Source organism: Arachis hypogaea, chromosome 11, assembly GCF_003086295.3.
Source record: "Arachis hypogaea cultivar Tifrunner chromosome 11, arahy.Tifrunner.gnm2.J5K5, whole genome shotgun sequence".
Taxonomy (NCBI): domain Eukaryota; kingdom Viridiplantae; phylum Streptophyta; class Magnoliopsida; order Fabales; family Fabaceae; genus Arachis; species Arachis hypogaea.
The window spans coordinates 148884312-148901914 of record NC_092046.1 but is presented as its reverse complement, the minus strand read 5'-3'; the positions used below and the strand labels follow the sequence as shown (position 1 = coordinate 148901914).

Genomic DNA, 17603 nt, shown 5'->3' with positions numbered 1-17603 from the left:
GGAAACTCAGCGGAATGGCCACGTTGTCCTTCCTTTTATCTTTACGTGCCATGTCTAGCAATTTACTGGACCCACTGCCGGTCCCTATCATCTTATCCCTTTCGCTCACGTATACACTTTTGGAAAAGATTGATAACTAAAGATTATTTGATTTAATTTAACGTATTTAATTATTTTTAATTATTAAAATTATTTAGAATAATTATTCAAATTAATTTGTTTTTTAAAATTGAACATTTATTTTTAAAATTTTAAAATATATAAAATAGTCTCTATAATATAACTTTTGTTCATCACTAATTGTAATTCTTAATGTAGTTATTAAATATAACATGTGCCATATAAATAAATCGATTCTTAAAATAAAATATATTTTTTAATAAATAAACAGTAAATTCTTTTATGAAATAATAAATATAATTTTATATACGGTAATTAATTAATAATTAAATAATATTATTATATGTATATTAAAATTAGTTATTAAAATTAGTCATCAATATAAAATATATGTTAAAATATAAATATACATTAAAAAATAAATTAAATTATACATATATTTATATATAAATATATTAATAACTGATTTTAGTGATTAATTTTAATATATAAATAACATTTTTTTGTTGATAATTGATTTTATATAGTAACGTGATTAATTATTCTAATAATATAGTAGTATTAAGACTACACACTTTTTTGCACATTTTTTTAATACTAAAAGTAATTAATAAAAAATATATAATTTACACAAAATAATACAAAAAACATTTGTGGTATTATTTTGATTCTTATGTTTATATAATATTTTAAAAATAAATTTAAATTTTTTAAAATAAAAAAGTTAGTAAAATAAAATTCAAAATCAATACTATTAATTTTATAAAATATATATTTTATTATCTTAATTTAAAAAAATTTAATTCTTTATTTTACTATTTTATTAAAAAATAACTATCATCCTATCATATCATATTATTATTGATAGAACCAATGATAAAAATGACTATATTTGTTGTCAATTAAAATTTGCTGATTAATCATGTTAAAATATAATTAGGCAAAAATGATACTTAAAATATTTATATACATTATATTAAACAATGTAATTAATTATATTAAATAATATGATCATTTTTAACTACCACTAAAAATAAAATAATACTTTATTTGATTCTTAAATTTATGTGTACTTCTTAATTTAGTTTTTGAAATTTTATTTATTTTTATTTAATTTTCAAATTTTATAAATATAATTTATATCAGTCTTTAAAATAATTTTCAATTTTACTTTAGCACTCAAATAACCTAAACATAATATCACAAATGATGTTTATTTAAAAATTTTTCCAAAACAAATGAATTAGTATCATTTTAACACTAAATAGAAATTAAGACTGAGAGACTGAAACTCAGTATCATGTTTGTTGGTTCAGAGATTAGTACTAAAATTTCTGTCTCTCTCTTTGAAATTTAAGTATTTTAGTACTTTAAAAAAGTAGGGACACATGAGACTAAAATTTTTAGAGATGAAGACTGAAACTTTAATAATATTTTATACTTAAAATATGCTCATTTCAATTAATTAATTCTAATTTTATCTTTTGTACAAATTAAATTAGAATTTCATTCTTGTTACTAAAATTTATTTCAATCTCTGTTTTTTTAGTCTCTGTCTCTCGGTCTCAGTTTTTTGTTTCTGGCTATTTACCAAACACTGCCTAATAGCTTGTAGCATACAACATCAAAGACACGCAGACACATGCATGCACACTGTTTCATTTCTATAATTCATACTCCCATTCAGGAATTTGTTTCATCTTTTCTTTCTTTTTATTTATTTTTGAAGTTTGTAGCACAAGACATTCTCTTCCCTTTTTCTTCTTATATACGGTGGATTCGCATGGTCACCTTTTTGTCGGCGAGAATCTGCATGGAAGCCAAGTGTCGCAATTCATAACCGATTCAATAATCTTCTGTTACTCCATATTTGTCAAAGGCCCGCTACTTGTTTCATAAATTCCAATGCTGCATCATTCTTTTGTTCTTTGTAGACAGTGGTGTGTGGTAGAGGCGTAGAGCCAATGATTCAATTCAGCAGTTTAATTGAGAGTGGATAAGTCCTTTGCACGCACCTCGTAATTGGAACTGCCGATAATAGGGAAAGTTTCGGTGCCGATCGCACCCTCCAAAACGAATCAAAGAAAAAGACTATGCGGGAACTTGCATTGCAACCTTATCTCATGAATCATGATCAACTCACCTGCCTACCTAACCTTAATAACGGTGGGCCGGGCTTATTTTGGGGCTCAACGTGGCATGCCATATCTACCTTTTCGGGATCGTAACAAAACATGTGGCCCAAAACAAGACACCTAATAATTCGGGTAGTATTTGTTTTTCTAATACCAACAAAAACAAAGGTAGTATACTACTATTTGTTTTCCAATACCAAACAAAAAAAAAATATTTGTTTTCGGATACTAAAATTGAGATTGGAAAATTCAAAGAATCAATATTATTATGTTTGATAATCAGAGATAATGAAATTAAAATTTTAATTTCAAAACACAATATTTTAGATTTTTTATTATCTCTAAAAAGTGAGGACACAAAAAATTAAAATTAAGAGTATAAAATTTTTAAAGATGGAGACTGAAACTTTAACATTTTATTTATAACTAAAGATATTTTAATAAATTTTTTTATTTTATATCTATATTTATCTTGAACTAAATAAAATATTAAAATATAACTCAACTTTATATACTTTACACTAAATATAATAAAAGACTTAATTTAATTTTAGACTCTCAATCTCAATCTTTCTTCTAAACAGCCTAAATATTCATTAGAATTTTAGTGTGCACTACATGATGGATCCTCATGGGACTAGAAATTCTTAGGAGAGCTAGTTGTTCTTAGTTTTTTTTTTAATCAACATTAAAAATATTAATAAAATGACTAACTATAATTGATTAAATAGTTAATTCATTCATTCTTTTAAGCAATTGATCAAATAGTTAATTCATTCATTCGTTTAAGTAAGTGTCTTGTGATCGCAAAGGAAATGACTAGTTGATCCCAAGTTCACTAAGTCCTTGGCCTTCTTCTTTTACAATATGTTTGGATGTTTGATGGAAAATGAGAGGAAAAAAAATAGATGGAAAGAAAATAAGAGGCAAGAAAATGAGAGAAAAAGTAAATTTCTTTGTATATTGTTTGGATGAAAAGAAAATGAAAGAAAAGAAAATAAAAAAAAAAAATTTTTTTGTTTGGATATAAAGAAAAGTAAGAGGAGAGAAAATTATCATAGAATAAAATTACTTTATTACCCTTACGTATATTAATTCCACATGGAGAGTGAGTTAAGAATTTTGCTTTTTGTTGTTAGAAGAATAAATATGGAATTTTAATATTCTTGCCTTCTCTCTTCAGTTTTCTTCCTCGCAACATTGAGAGGAAAAAAATTGTATAGACCCATGTCAACTTTTTTGTTTTTCACTCATTTTCTCCTCTGTTCCGAACAATGGAAAATGGACTTTTCCACCCATTTTCTTCTCTTTCATTTTCCTTCCTTTCAAAACCATTTAAACCAAACAATGTGTTAAAGTTGAATTCCTAGCCTTCCATTACTAATTTCGCTCGTCAACTTTGCTAATGTTTATGTGTACGCGTGCCTTTTTTCACTCACTAAATTAAATGAATTTGGATTCTCTAAATTTGAGGTTTTCATTTTAGAGGATAAAGTAAAATCTCTCACTATTAAATGATTTCTCTTTGATATTTTTTCTTGATCCCACCTATGAAATAAATGGTGATAAATTATACTTTATCCTCTAAAATAAAATTCAAAATTTAAAAAATCCAAATCCAAATTAAATTAGGCCCGCATGAACAATTCGGTGGCCAGTTACGGGTGCAATAGAGAAAGGTTCGGCAATTGGAAGGAGGAAACATGTACGTATACACGACACCAAGTAACCTTTCATGCCAAAAAGAAATAATATACATTTTATTGGAACGAAGAATACAAGCATCATATTCATTGATTGATATCCTAGGATAGCGTCCATTTCACATGAAACTTGTTTGGAAATCAAACTTTTAACTTGAGAAATATATTTTATTTGCACCCACTTCTACCATGTATTACCAAACTGATATGCATCTCTTCATGTATTGTGATATAACAAGTGATCAATTCCACACCCCATCTAATTGTGAAAAGAAATATATGTGCAAAATGTATGACACAAAAATAAATCAACTTCCATGATGGATTAGAAGAATAAATATGAAACCAAATATGCTGCTACTGTTACTGTCCAGGCAAACTTCCAAATGCAAAAGTTTCAGAAAAACAGAAATAACAGGAATTTCAACAGCAAGATAAACTACGAGTTCATTTCAGAGTACAACTTGACAGTGTGCACAATTTAATTAATGTTTAGACCTTACTCTAGGTGATGATACTTCCACAACTCAAACCACATTCCCGGATCATATTGCAGATATTCTCTTCAGTTAACTTGTAAGCCAATTGAAAAGATAGCTTCTGGAGATACACCTGTAATAATGGCATTGGAATTGAGTGAGCCAAAGTTCAACCTAAAAAACTAGCTCAAAAGGTGAAAATTGTCAAGCACTTATAGGAGGAGTGTGTGAAGCTCACCATCATCGCGGTTGGCATCAGCTGGCTGTTCCTGGTTGGATGTACCGACAGAGCTCGTACCACGTGGTCCACCTGCTGCCACTATTGGTGGTGGAGGAAGTAACCCTGCTCGCAGTAGAAGACGCTCTACTGCTTCCGAAGGTTGAGCTCCAACAGAAAGCCAATACCTTCACAAGGGTAAATGTGATGGAGATGTTTGGTTGGATGGTTTATTGATATATAAATTGATAAGGATTGTTTGATGGTAGTTGTGTAACAAGAAATACTCGCCTTGCACGAACTCAATAGATATCAAACTTAACTATAACATATTCCATCCCTCTTTTACCCCAATGAAACATACTCTTAGAGACAATTGACATGTAATTTAATCCTTAACAAATCACAGAAATACAAAACATGAACTTATAGAAGTCCTTTTGATTGTATTCCAACATTACCAACATGAAAATATCTTTTTCCAATCAGTTAGACAACAATTAAAAAGGCATGATTGTAGGGACATATGTTAACAAATTCAGAAAACTTTCAGGAAAGAAGAAAGCAAAATATAATATTTAGTTCTTCAGGAGGATGTGATAAGAACTACTCCAGATATGGTTTTAACATTTCATTCTCCTATTTTCTACAAGGAGACATCAAATTCAGAATAATTAAGATATGTTAACAATAACATTGTCCCTTGAATTATAACTAATTTCACCTACACTGATGTAGATGTATTAGAGAACTTGTATAACAGAAAGTTACTCACTTCACTCTCTCGAATTTGAGAGCCATCTTTCTGTCACTATCATTCCCTGTAAAAAAAGGAAAAAGAAAAAGAAGAAGTAAGAAACCAATTAGCATCCTTGGTCCTCCTTCTCATTCCTAATCCTCAGTGACAGATATAATAGAACACAATACTACTAACAAGAGATACTATTACTTAAATAATTTCGGTTAATAATCAAAAGGATCCTTTCAGTTTCACTCAATTAATTATCCTTTAACACTGACAATATAACAAACAGAAGGAAGGCAGGAGAAAGAAGAAGAACCTGCCAAAGGGTCATAGAAACCGAGAATTTCAAGGGAGCCGCCATCTCTGGTGGATTTGCTATCAGCGGCAACGATACGATAGAAGGGGCGGTGGGTGCAACCAAACCTTGCAAAGCGAATCCTAACCGTCATTGTGATGCTGCAAGGGAGTGAAAATTGGTTAGGGATGAGGAAGGAGAAGTAGAGTGATAGAGAGACAAGTGGTGTTACCGTTCGTCTTCGTCGCGGGAACAAGTGGAATACAATAACTGAAGCCCGAAGCCCAACTTTTAATACATATGACTTCGATTCAGTGTTGGTCGCCTTATCCACTTATCTATCTACTCACCTTCAAGGAAAATGCTTTTGTGGTCTCTTCTCTTGTTACTGTGGAAGGGAAATTTTTTTCTAATAGTAAAGTTAGATAAACAGTCAAAATTGTAATGTTTTTTAAGGAGAGTGTATTAATTTTTTTTTTGCTGGCCAATGAGTTGCGCATGCGTAATTCAAATCCCGACACTTGCTTAAGCGGATGAGTGAGCTCCCGACACTTGCTTAAGCGGATGAGTGAGTTGACCACTTAACCAACCAAGTTGGGTATTATTATTATACATGATGTCTTTATTTTTTAATATTTTTCTATAAACATAAAACAGTTTTTATTCTTCATTAAAATTTACCACTAATTAAAAAACACGTTTGAACTTAGCATTACTCATTATACAACCAACTTTATTATTTTTTTTATCTTGTATTAGCATGTCTTCTCTTCACTGTGTAGTAATCCATACTTCAGTGACTGCCACCCTTTTTCCCTCCATTGTCTCTCTTGGGATCCAGGTCCTCCCTATCCCTCTCCTCCACTTTCCAATTTGCAATTCCTTCGTGACTTCATACATCTTGCATGAACTTGCTACATTACTTGATTCTTTCAACATTTACCTTTACAGATTTAGATCTTCTAGATTTTAAATTTTATTTTAGAAAGTAAAATATAATCCCTCATTATTTATTTCATAAGTAGAACTAAAAAAAATAAATAAAAAATAAACCATTCAATAGTAAGAAATCACACTTTATTCTCTAAAATAAAAATAAAAATTTAAAATTTAGAAAATCCAAATTAATAACACTAGTTCATCAGAGCCTGGGTGGTCAAATGATACTTTAGTATTTCCGAACATCATGATGATGATGCTATGCCATTATTAAATGTTCCATTTCCATTATATTCGATATACGAACTCCAATAACTTTTTGTCACAGCTCACCCCTTCGAAAAAGCAGCTACACTACAACAAATTCTCATAATATGATTGGTGGGGTAGAAGTTGTGTTTTGTCTTAGCAATTGGGGTATCAATTGACAAACTGAACAAAACCGCGAACATCCTTGAATGGCTTACAATCAACAGCAAGAAGTAAACCACAAACTCCCACTATATATTTGAAGTATACGAGACACAAATACAAAGTCCAGCAATAACAATCATAGAATCCTAACACTATATAACAACATTCTCTCCAAAACATGTAGGGAAAATAGGAGAATGGGGACCAACAATTCAAACTACCAATACCTTAAAAGAGAAAAATGAATTAAGCATCATAAAACAAAACCGCATGAACCCCACTATTTCAACAGACATTCTCCAACAAGAAAGCTTTCAGCTACTGCATAACTCGTAATAGATAAACTTCTACTGCTGCTTGCACTCTGGAGGTCGCTCACCCTGTTGACCTTCACCAGCCGGTGCTCTTCCACCCTTCTGAAAATTTCCAGCCAACGTTGAAACAAGTTAGAAAGAAGAAACTTATGGGCCTCAGCATCAAGCCCTATTTCATTTATAATTTAGATTACAAAATTGACCATCTTACCTTATGTGATGGCTGAAATGACATTCCAAACGAAATCATCGCCACAGCGGAGGTGATGGCAAGAAATAACATATTTTAGATACAAAACTAACTAAATAAATAGAAGTGTTTCAGCATTTCAAAGCAATTAACATGAAATACCTTCTTTTTGGTCTTGGTTTCTTCATCCTCATCCTCTTCATCCTCATCCTCATCTTCCTCATCATCATCATCCTCTTCATCATCCTCTTCAATGTCGTCTTCATCATCATCTTCCAGGTCTCCAAACTCCTCTCCTTGAATGGCCTCACCAGTAAACCATGACACAGCATGAGGTATAATCTTATCCCTTATTGTTGACCTGAACAAGTGTGATATGAGAATTCATCAATCCTGGATTCAGAAAGCAACATCGAAAAATATCAGAGAGAATGGAGGGAAACAACTAAGCTCACCCAATGTCATAGTCTTGCTCCATCTGATTCTGAAGTTCCTCGGCCTGTTAAAGAGAACATTAATTAGCTCTGGCAAATAATCTGGTCATATCTAACAGCTAAACAGCAGGTTTTCAAATTTACAGATTTTTTACTTCTGCTTGTGTTCCTCTTAAAGATTCAAACTGAAGACTTTCATAACAAATTACTGTAGAAGGTAAATAAAATAAAATAAAAGATTTACCATATCTTCATCAATATCTTCATCATCTTCAGGAACTTGTGGTGGATTGAAGAAATTGAAGAAACTTTCACAGTTTTCAGTCTTCGTAATAGGTTTTGCGTTCTTTGAACCCTTCTTGGGCTTTTTCTTAAGAATCTTCTGCGTCAAGCATTTCCCTGGGTGCCATTGAATTTCAGTCCTACAGGAAAAAGTAACCACCAAATTTATTTAAGAAAAAGCCAACCCATTGTGACACAATATAGAGTTGTGGATAGCAAACAGTGCAATAAAGTGGGAAAAAATATAGCTCACCCAATTGCTTTTTCCAATATTGGCTCATCCTCATCAATCATGTGATATGTTTTTGTCAAAACAGTGTTTGTGAAATAAGGATTAGTATCGAAATAAAACTCAAGCTTGAATCCTTTTGGGTTGTCTATCCTGCTCCACTTGATATCTTTGAGAAACTTGAGAGCACCTTCATCACGCTCTGAAATCTATTTCACAAAGACTTAAAATTAGACTTGGTTCCAAGACATAAAATAAACATTTAAAAGAAAAAGGGAGTTACTATTGAATAGAACCAACTAACCTCTTCAGCTAACACTAAGACTTGGTTGCAAGACATAAAATAAACATTTAAAGGAAAAAAAGGAGTTACTATTGAATAGAACCAACTAACCTCTTCAGCTAACACTTCATTGTTTTTCATTGCATTGAGCCAAAAAGCAGGCACTCCTTTTTCTACAAAACCAAATCAAAATGTTATCAGTGAATGAATTGAAATGCTATTTAAAGAAAAGGTGTGATCTTGTAATTAGTACCTTCATCCTCTTCAGCATCTGCAGTTTTCTCCTCTGCTATTCCTTCAACTTCAGTAACACCATTAACTATCTCAAAGCGCTGCATCGATTAAGAAATCGTTGAGGGATATAGATTTTTTCCCCTTTTTTCGGTAAAAGGATTACATAAAATAGAATGTAATCACATAAAACGGCTCCGCAGATCACAGTGTATTAAGATCCGCAGGTTCCTATCAAGATGTGAAACAAATGAACATTCTTGCTCTTGGTCCAATCATAGCATCATTGGTCATAGCTTGTAGCTACCAGCAACGTGGCATTGGACCCGGAGATAAAGATATACTGAACATCCATCATTGCAATAAAATTCAAGACCATCATGTTTGAATTCTAATATTGCAGATGGAAGAATTAAGTTTCACAAAGTATACAAAACAGACACAGTATGCAAAACCATATGCAACTTCACTCTCTACAACAACAGATTACTTAGGGTACCTTTGTATACAATGGCTGATACATTTTTTGGTACTTAGCCTCAAGAGCTGCTCTCTCCTCAAAAAATTTTGCCTCTAGTTCATCATGTTGACCCTGCAAAAAGTCCAAGTAACACAAGTACTCAACAATACTAATAATAACACCAAGTTAAACAATGAACACATATGAAGAAGAAATCTGAAAATCCCATGTAAGCTAGTAATACAGCAGTGAAAAACCTTCAGGAAGCAATGGCGTTTACCTGGATCTCTCTGAGGACCTCAACCCTCTTCCGCACACTAGGTGTCAGAGACTCTAGAACATCGGAGTGCTGCCCCGCGAGACTCTGTATCTTGTTCTGCACACACAAAAAATGAGCAAAATATTAGATTACTAAAAATCACATGATTCCACCAAAAGTTGGTAACCTAATTAAGGAAGCTAAATCCAAATGTTAAGACTCAAGTCCAAAGCAAGTCCAATTAGCATGCAGTTATATAGATATACCTTGAGAGCGTTGACAAGGTCAGCTCTGTTCTCTTGGATGAGAGCTTGAGCACGAAACGAAAGCAGAAGCGAGTCAGAAAAATCAATAGAATCGGAGAATTGAAACGAAAATAAGAAACGATGAGTGAAGATAAGGTTGTGTACCAGTAGTGAGATCCGAAACGTTGAAGGCATCTTTGTCGTTGCTCATTGTGACGAAGAAGAAGAAGAAGAAGTGAATGAGAAAAGAAGAAGGAGGAGGTAAAACCAAAAACCCTAGAGGAGAAGGGGAACGGAGAAAAAGGGGGGTTGGGTTTCAGGGTCGCTAAATAACGTGGCCACCCTCGAATGAATCCTCTTCCTCTCAATTTTCTAAACCCTCTTACGCCTCCTCTATTTATTGCCTACTAGGGCTTCCTTCTTTTTTCTTCTCTTAATTTTATTTATTAGTTTAAATTAATTATTGTTGTTATTTGTAAAATTCATAAAAGTGTATTAGGTTTCCGTGGACATTCCTTTCTTGACAAGCTTTTATGGGGGCCCAACCAGCTTAGCCTGCTTCACAAAGCCTCTTCGTGTATGGCCCAGTCCCAGGAAAAAAATATTTATAATTCAAGACCGAAAAAATAAGTATTTATCATTTAATTTATTTTAAAACAATTAACCAACTTGGGTTGGTCGAGTGGTCAATTCACTCGTCCGTTTAAGCAAGTGTCGGGGATTCAAATATCACCTTGTGTATGCAGTAACTTATTGGCTAGCGATAAACTTTAAATAAAACTCAAATTCACGATAGATTAGTTATTGACCTATTAGGGTAAGGAATACCCTGAGCAACCAAATTAACCATCCATTAAAAGTTTAGAACACGTACAATTGAATTTGGGAATCATGAACGTGTATGTAACTAGTGTAGTAGTAGTATCTACTATTATTATTAAATAATTAACATGTCTTATTAAAAATGTAAACTATTAAAATTGTGATGTCTATGATAACTTCACTATTTGGTCTCTTAAGTTACACTCGAGTCTCAATTTAGTCCTTACAATTTTAATTACTTCAATTTAGTCCCTAAATTTTTCAAATTTTAATCATATTAGTCCTGCAATAGTTTCCATCACAGAGTCAATTGAGAAGTTTAGGAACTAAATTGAGACAATTGAAACTTCAAGAACTAAATTGAGGTTCGAGTGTAACTTTAAATACCAACCTGAATATTTTCTCATTAAATTAAATTACCTACAATGACTATAGTCACTCATTCATTTTATATTCGACATTAGGCGCGCTAAATAGGCTTAACTCATTTAGATCATTTATTTGGAGTTTAATATCTAGCAACACTAAATGGTGTTTAACTCATTTAGACGATGGTTTAAAATAAGATGAAAAGTAAAAATTCACCAATAATCGTCTTCGTATAAAGTTAATAGTTAAGAATCGATAAATAATTTGATAAATTTGACTAAATTGTCATCTAACAATTATTGACCATTAACTTCATATGAAAACAACTATATATAAATATTCACCTTAAAATAAATAAAATTTTTATTAAGAAAAAACTAAAATATTTAAAGTCAAAAACAAATTAAGAGTTTTATTTTTAATTTATAGCTAATTATCTTCCACATTCTTTATTCTCTTAGCAAACAAGAAGAATTGAACCTCTACACTCTACAGAACTTCTAAATATAAAAAATAGATTCATAAGTCATAACAACCACCTACAAACAAATTATTACACACATTCTACCAATGCACCTCAACTATTATTTTGAATTGATCATCTTAACCTTACTCTATGAGGATATGTCCATCAATAAAGAAAAACAACTATTGCACTCTCCATTATTCTATTTAATACTATAGTATGTTGTTGCCTTCTTTACACTATGTAACTTGTCAAAAAATGAGTAAATTTTTAAAATGATCACTAAAATTGCTGTCATGAACTAAAATTGTATCCAAAATTTTAATTGCACTAATTACGTCTTTAAGATTGGTAAAATTATACAGAGAATAATTTTTTTTAATTTTTGTTATCAATTAAATAAGTAAAATACGACCTATATCCTTTTAATACTTTTTTTTGTTATGTTTTTTTAGTTTTATTTATAAAATTAATAATAAAAAAATCACATTTTATCTCTGAATGGAAAAAAAATGTGATCCATATACAATTAGACATGGCCATTCAAATGATAACAAATAGTTTGCTTCCTTGTATCTAGGGCCGTTAAAATGGGCTAAACCCATCGGGCTAGCCCATTTATCCGTTTAAATAGGCGGACTTTGTCTCTAAAATTAAGCCCGTTTAAATTTCGGGCTAAATGGGTTGAGCCCGATTAACCCGAAAAAATGATAGGTTAAACGGGCTAGTCCGCGGGCTAAACGGGTGGCCCGTTTAAATTTTTTTACTTTTTTAAAAAAAAGTTGTACTTCCAACTAATATTTATTCCGATCCGACTCGGAAATCCGACCCTTCAACTAAAAAAAAAATTTTTTTTTTTTAAAAATTTTTTTGACCTAAAAGTGATATTTTTGTCAAAATATTTTTTTAAAAATAAAATAAAATGATAAACAGGCTAGCCCGTTTAACCCACGGGCTCAACGGACCGGGCCTAAATGGGCCGGATAACCCGTTTGACAGCCCTACTTGCATCAATGTGAAATTTTTGGTAGTGTCATTAGCCTATTCGGAACGAGAAATGGATTGGGCCCGGCCCAATGACAATTGTTGTGAGAATAAAAAAAAAGATGCAGCTAGCTACAATGCTCCCCCTCAAGAGTTGAACCCTGCAGTGTGGTTTACACATTACAGTACTTGACTGAGCTCTACCACTGCTGTGAGTGGTGTAGGAATTGAAAAGGGAGGGAAATCAAAACGTCCATTCCGTTAAAAACCCTAAAATTCATTAAATTCCATTTTTAAAAAATATTGAACAATATAAACCCTGCTATTGCAAAATGGTGTGAATCAGAATCACTAAGCTAGCTCGTTCATTTCGTGCACTGATTCAACTATCCAAAGTTACTTTCTTTTGCTATTTGGGTATAAAGGGGTGCTAGCCAAGTTCCAAGTCTGAACCCTCGCTCAGAGACAGATAGCTTCTTTCATGGCGAGGATGCTTCGCAACGCTTCCATTATCAAGCGCACTCTGTTCCTCCCTCAGGTTCCCATACTTTATTATGCTTTTTCCACTGTGATCGGTTATTTAAATTTTCACATTTTTTCTTGTTCAAGATATGTCATAGTTCCTTTTTTGCATTCTTCAGCTGATTTGAACTGCGCTTTATAATTTTTTTTTTCCTCATGTTCATTATGTTGCATAATCTGTGATGGCTTGGTTTTGTTTGCAGGGGTTTAAACTAGGAGTATTGGGCACTTCTCAGGCTCTAAGCTTTTCGTCTAAAGGTTCAAACTTTTGAAACTCCGTTGCTTTCTTCTATCCCCTTTATCTGCAGCAGCACACGACTTTGACAAATAATGATTTGGTGGAATTAGTTCATATTCTGTGCATGAAGGACTTATGATCATATGCTTTTGAAAGTTCTAGTCATAATTGTCTTTTATGGGAAGTGTTAAAAACAAGTCTCAAATTTTGTTGTTCTTGTTGTAACTTATGTTAAAAGGAGACTATATCGTGAAAAGGGGTTTGTCTTAGTTGGTGCAGTTGAACTTGGGGGATTTTGTGGGTTGCTTTTGGTGAGTCCTCAAAGTGATCTTGGATAAAGTGGAATAAGCATGTTGCAGGGTTACATATTTCCATGGTTATGGGTTCTTTTTAATATGGACATCTGAGCTGATGTTATTTATGTGTTGAACCAAACCAAAACCAAAATGTGCTAGTAGCCGTTGCTTTCTTCTTCCTGCAACATTTACCTGCCATTTTTTTTTACTGATTTTGAAGTTGATGAAATGTTCCATTTCACTCATATGAAGGTAGAAGGCGCTCTAAATCTGATGGAAGTAGTGACTCTGGTGAAGAGAGCATGTCTAAGAAAGAGTTGGCCCTCCAGCAAGCTCTAGATCAGATCACTTCTTCATTTGGAAAGGGATCTATCATGTGGCTTGGCCGCTCTGTCTCACCAAGACATGTACCTGTAGTCTCAAGTGGTTCTTTTGCTCTTGATATAGCACTGGGAATTGGTGGACTTCCAAAGGTATCTTTAAATCCTTGTATTACGAAGTTTCTTGCTAATTTATTCTGCATTAGCAAACATTGAACCCTTTTTATAAATTAATCTAGTTGGTCGTTGGGGAAAAGATTTTCTACTTTGCTCCGACTTCTGATTTTCCTTCCATCTTTAATTTGCTATGTTAATTTGGCAACTGCATGTCAATTATGCTTCCGCAATTTCATCTGATATGATAAGAGATAAATAAAGAAGAAATCTGTCTCTTAGTTCATGGTTCATTGTTTCATTGGGTGATAGTTGTAAGCTGATTGTTATATATAACTGTTGTAGGGACGTGTTGTGGAAATATATGGTCCAGAGGCTTCTGGGAAAACAACTCTTGCTTTACATGTGATTTCAGAGGCACAGAAGCAAGGAGGTTATCTATAGATGCTAATTTTTGCCCCTGATGATAATGTCTATATTGTTTTTGGTTGTAATGTGACCATAACCCCTATAGTTGTCAACTTGTCAATATGTTATTGTCAATCACAAGAGGCATTTGCTTTAATCTCCCTCCCTTTGATTTTCTGTATACATTGTGATAATACAGTGGATGTATTCTTCTCTGTTGTAACACTGAATGAATGCCTATCCCAGTGTCAGTGTCTTGTAACTCAATTATGATTTGGAAGTGGCGAATCACTAGTTAAATATCTCTACTTCCTCATTAATAACTGTTTCTGCACTGCAGCAACAATTTGTAGTTGCTAGCACCTAGCTAGTTTCCAGTTGTGAACAGGTTGTGTTCTGTTTTCCACTTCTCTTATCCTTTTGGCAGAGAGAGAAGTAAGAGGTATAATGTGTATAATTTAAAATTTGTACTACAAGTATCTTGGTGGGCTATATCAACATTTCAGGCTCAATTTATGCTATTTTGATCATAAAAATGACGTTATCACAATTAATAACATCATAATACAGAAGATAAGTAAGAATCTATGTTAAGGATTTTGTAGTTAGTTTATGCTGGCATTCATATCTTCATTTCATGCAGGCTACTGTGTATTTGTTGATGCTGAGCATGCTCTTGATAAGGCACTTGCAGAATCCATTGGTGTGAATACGGAAAACTTGTTGCTTTCACAACCAGATTGTGGTGAACAAGCACTTAGTCTTGTGGATACGTTAATCCGTAGTGGTTCAGTTGACGTAATTGTTGTTGACAGTGTAAGTATGCAGCTCCCTTTTGATTTAATTAATACTTTCCTTGGTTCCCATTGTAACTTGTGTAGGATTATATCGGTAGTGGTGGATGCACTTAAGTCCTTATCTATTATAGGATTTGCCAAATCAGTATAAGAACTAGAAAATTTTCACCAATAGAATGTGATTTTAGCCTGTATTATCATTTAGTTTACTTAGTTATGGTAATAACTCAAAATAGCTTTCTTATAAAAAGATTCATCAGCAATAGAAATTTTTTGATTGATTCTGTTTTTATTCATGTTCAAAGATATATGCTGCTACTTGTATTATATAGCATTTCTGCGTTGGTTATAAGTGAGGAAAGATTTGTGATGGGGAAAATTGGAAACTGTTCATCAATGGATTCTCTTTTGAGCTCATACCTAGGGCCAAATTTTAGATTTTGAAATTTGTACTTATAAATCTTTCACTGACTTACTAGTCTGACTTGACAGTGTGAAAGAATGAGTGAATTTAATGTTCCTCTGATGTCTTTCTTTTTACTTTCTCCATTTTATTTGGGTATATGTCTACTAAATTTTCTGTCTTTACATTCACAGGTGGCTGCTCTTGTTCCTAAAGGGGAGCTTGATGGTGAAATGGGGGATGCACACATGGCAATGCAGGCTAGGTTGATGAGCCAGGCCCTTCGGAAATTAAGCCACTCCTTGTCAGTTTCTCAATGTATATTGATTTTTATAAACCAGGTATGAGTTAAAACCCAGTAATTGCACTGTTGTCAGTCTTGTGTGAATATTTTTAATTTTAACCTTAGCAACTTAGCCAATACAGAAAACTTGTTTTTTTTTTTTGTTTTTTTTTTGTTGGGGGGGGGGGGGTTACTCTGCTATCTACTAATTTGATCTTGGTCTGTAACTGTTTTTTTTAAATGATGCTGAGGGATGTTCTGCCATATACTATCATATTTTATTGGCGATTCTACGAAAAACAAAAAGAAAGAAAAATGTATTATTTTTTTTGGTGTGTGTTTTCTGTGGGGTAAACGTGTACCTTTCTTCAAATTACTGAGGGGATTTATATGTTCCATTAATGGGAATTGCTTTGTATGTGTCTCTAGGTAAGGTCAAAGCTTTCTACTTTTGGTGGATTCGGTGGGCCCCAGGAAGTTACTTGTGGTGGCAATGCATTGAAATTCTATGCATCTGTGCGGCTAAATATTAGAAGAATAGGGTTTGTGAAGAAAGGGGAAGAGGTAATCAACCATTGATTATTCTGCTGTGATTCTTCCTACTTTCAAACATTGCAGTTTGAACTTTCAAATAATGCCTACGTGATAAATATGTGAACACAGTTTTGCTGGAATCAGCACTGTTCTAAGGGACTTGAGATTGATTTGGATTATTACATCTTCTGCTATGAATGTTTGTCTTTTTGGCTTTTATTTACAGATTTTGGGAAGCCAGGTACTTGTCAAGGTTGTGAAGAACAAGCTTGCCCCTCCATTTAAAACTGCTGAGTTTGAGCTTCAATTTGGCAAGGGTATAAATAGAGAATGTGAGATCATAGACTTGAGTGTAAAACACAAAATCATCCTAAAGGCCGGTGCTATGTATTACTTCAATGATAAGAATTTCCGTGGCAGGGATGCTTTTAAGAGTTTCCTGGCCGAGAATCATAGTGCATTTGAAGAACTTCAAATGAAACTCAGGGAGAAGCTTCTTGATGATACTGAGGTGGAAAAGGTACAAGATTCAGATGTAGCTAGTGATGTCAAAGAAGAAATTACAACAACACTCGAGTCTACCGATGAAGAATCCTCAGCTGCTGTCGAAGCTTGATCTTATGAATTATGGCGCACTCGAGCAACCATGCTGACCAATGTGATTTATGTATGATGTAGCTTGACGAATCGGAAGCAAAAAATGTTCAACTCAAATCAACAAGGCTCATAGAAATGATGTATATGCCTAAAATCCTTGTTGGTTGGTTTGAGATCACATCATTCTTACTTGGGGTCAAACATTGTAAGTTTTGCACATTTCCCTTGTAAATTGAACCTTTTTGGGGTAGTTGTCATACTATATAGGCCGAGTCATATGGCACATGTAAGTAACAAAGGGAAAGGAATGACCGGTTAGGAAGCAATGGGAATGGCTTCATTTCCCAATAGTTGAGTCATCACTAATCACTTGTAAGGATTTTACCATGCAATTTGTATAATGGTGGTGGATGTGTATTTCATCAGCATGTTCAAGCTAAAATGTGATATCAGAATTTTCATAAAGCAGCACCAAA

General features: G+C 33.0%; 3 protein-coding genes and 1 non-coding gene across 6 annotated transcripts; 1 reads left to right on the top strand and 3 right to left on the bottom strand.

The window, feature by feature from the left end:
- Positions 1-4262: 4262 nt before the first annotated feature.
- On the bottom strand, positions 4263-6746 carry LOC112723648 (small ribosomal subunit protein bS16cy). Its single transcript, XM_025775088.3, has 5 exons — positions 5927-6746; positions 5716-5855; positions 5430-5475; positions 4676-4842; positions 4263-4570 (listed from the first exon to the last, which is right to left on the bottom strand). Exons 2-5 carry the CDS (start codon positions 5846-5848, stop codon positions 4524-4526), a joined length of 393 nt encoding a protein of 130 aa, XP_025630873.1. The 5' UTR covers positions 5849-5855; positions 5927-6746; the 3' UTR covers positions 4263-4523.
- Positions 6747-7116: 370 nt separating this feature from the next.
- On the bottom strand, positions 7117-10481 carry LOC112723647 (nucleosome assembly protein 1;3). 3 transcript variants are annotated; one of them, XM_025775086.2, is made up of 12 exons: positions 10140-10481; positions 9996-10039; positions 9751-9846; positions 9510-9602; positions 9033-9111; positions 8891-8952; positions 8521-8705; positions 8230-8407; positions 8007-8050; positions 7714-7912; positions 7573-7584; positions 7117-7463 (listed from the first exon to the last, which is right to left on the bottom strand). In XM_025775086.2, the coding sequence occupies exons 1-12, from the start codon at positions 10183-10185 to the stop codon at positions 7395-7397; spliced, it is 1107 nt and encodes a 368-aa protein (XP_025630871.1). In that variant the 5' UTR covers positions 10186-10481; the 3' UTR covers positions 7117-7394. The 3 variants fall into 3 exon arrangements, with proteins under 3 accessions (XP_025630871.1, XP_072064098.1, XP_025630872.1); XM_072207997.1 differs by lacking the exon at positions 7573-7584 and having other exon boundaries at positions 7705-7912; XM_025775087.2 differs by lacking the exon at positions 7573-7584.
- On the bottom strand, positions 9185-9337 carry LOC112725759 (small nucleolar RNA snoR2/U65). Its single transcript, XR_003164844.1, has one exon. It is a non-coding gene; the product is annotated as a small nucleolar RNA snoR2/U65 (small nucleolar RNA).
- Positions 10482-12761: 2280 nt separating the features above from the next.
- LOC112723646 (DNA repair protein recA homolog 3, mitochondrial) lies at positions 12762-17592 on the top strand. Its single transcript, XM_025775085.2, has 8 exons — positions 12762-13153; positions 13341-13395; positions 13924-14144; positions 14451-14538; positions 15157-15329; positions 15908-16054; positions 16426-16560; positions 16757-17592. The coding sequence occupies exons 1-8, from the start codon at positions 13097-13099 to the stop codon at positions 17144-17146; spliced, it is 1266 nt and encodes a 421-aa protein (XP_025630870.1). The 5' UTR covers positions 12762-13096; the 3' UTR covers positions 17147-17592.
- Positions 17593-17603: the final 11 nt, after the last annotated feature.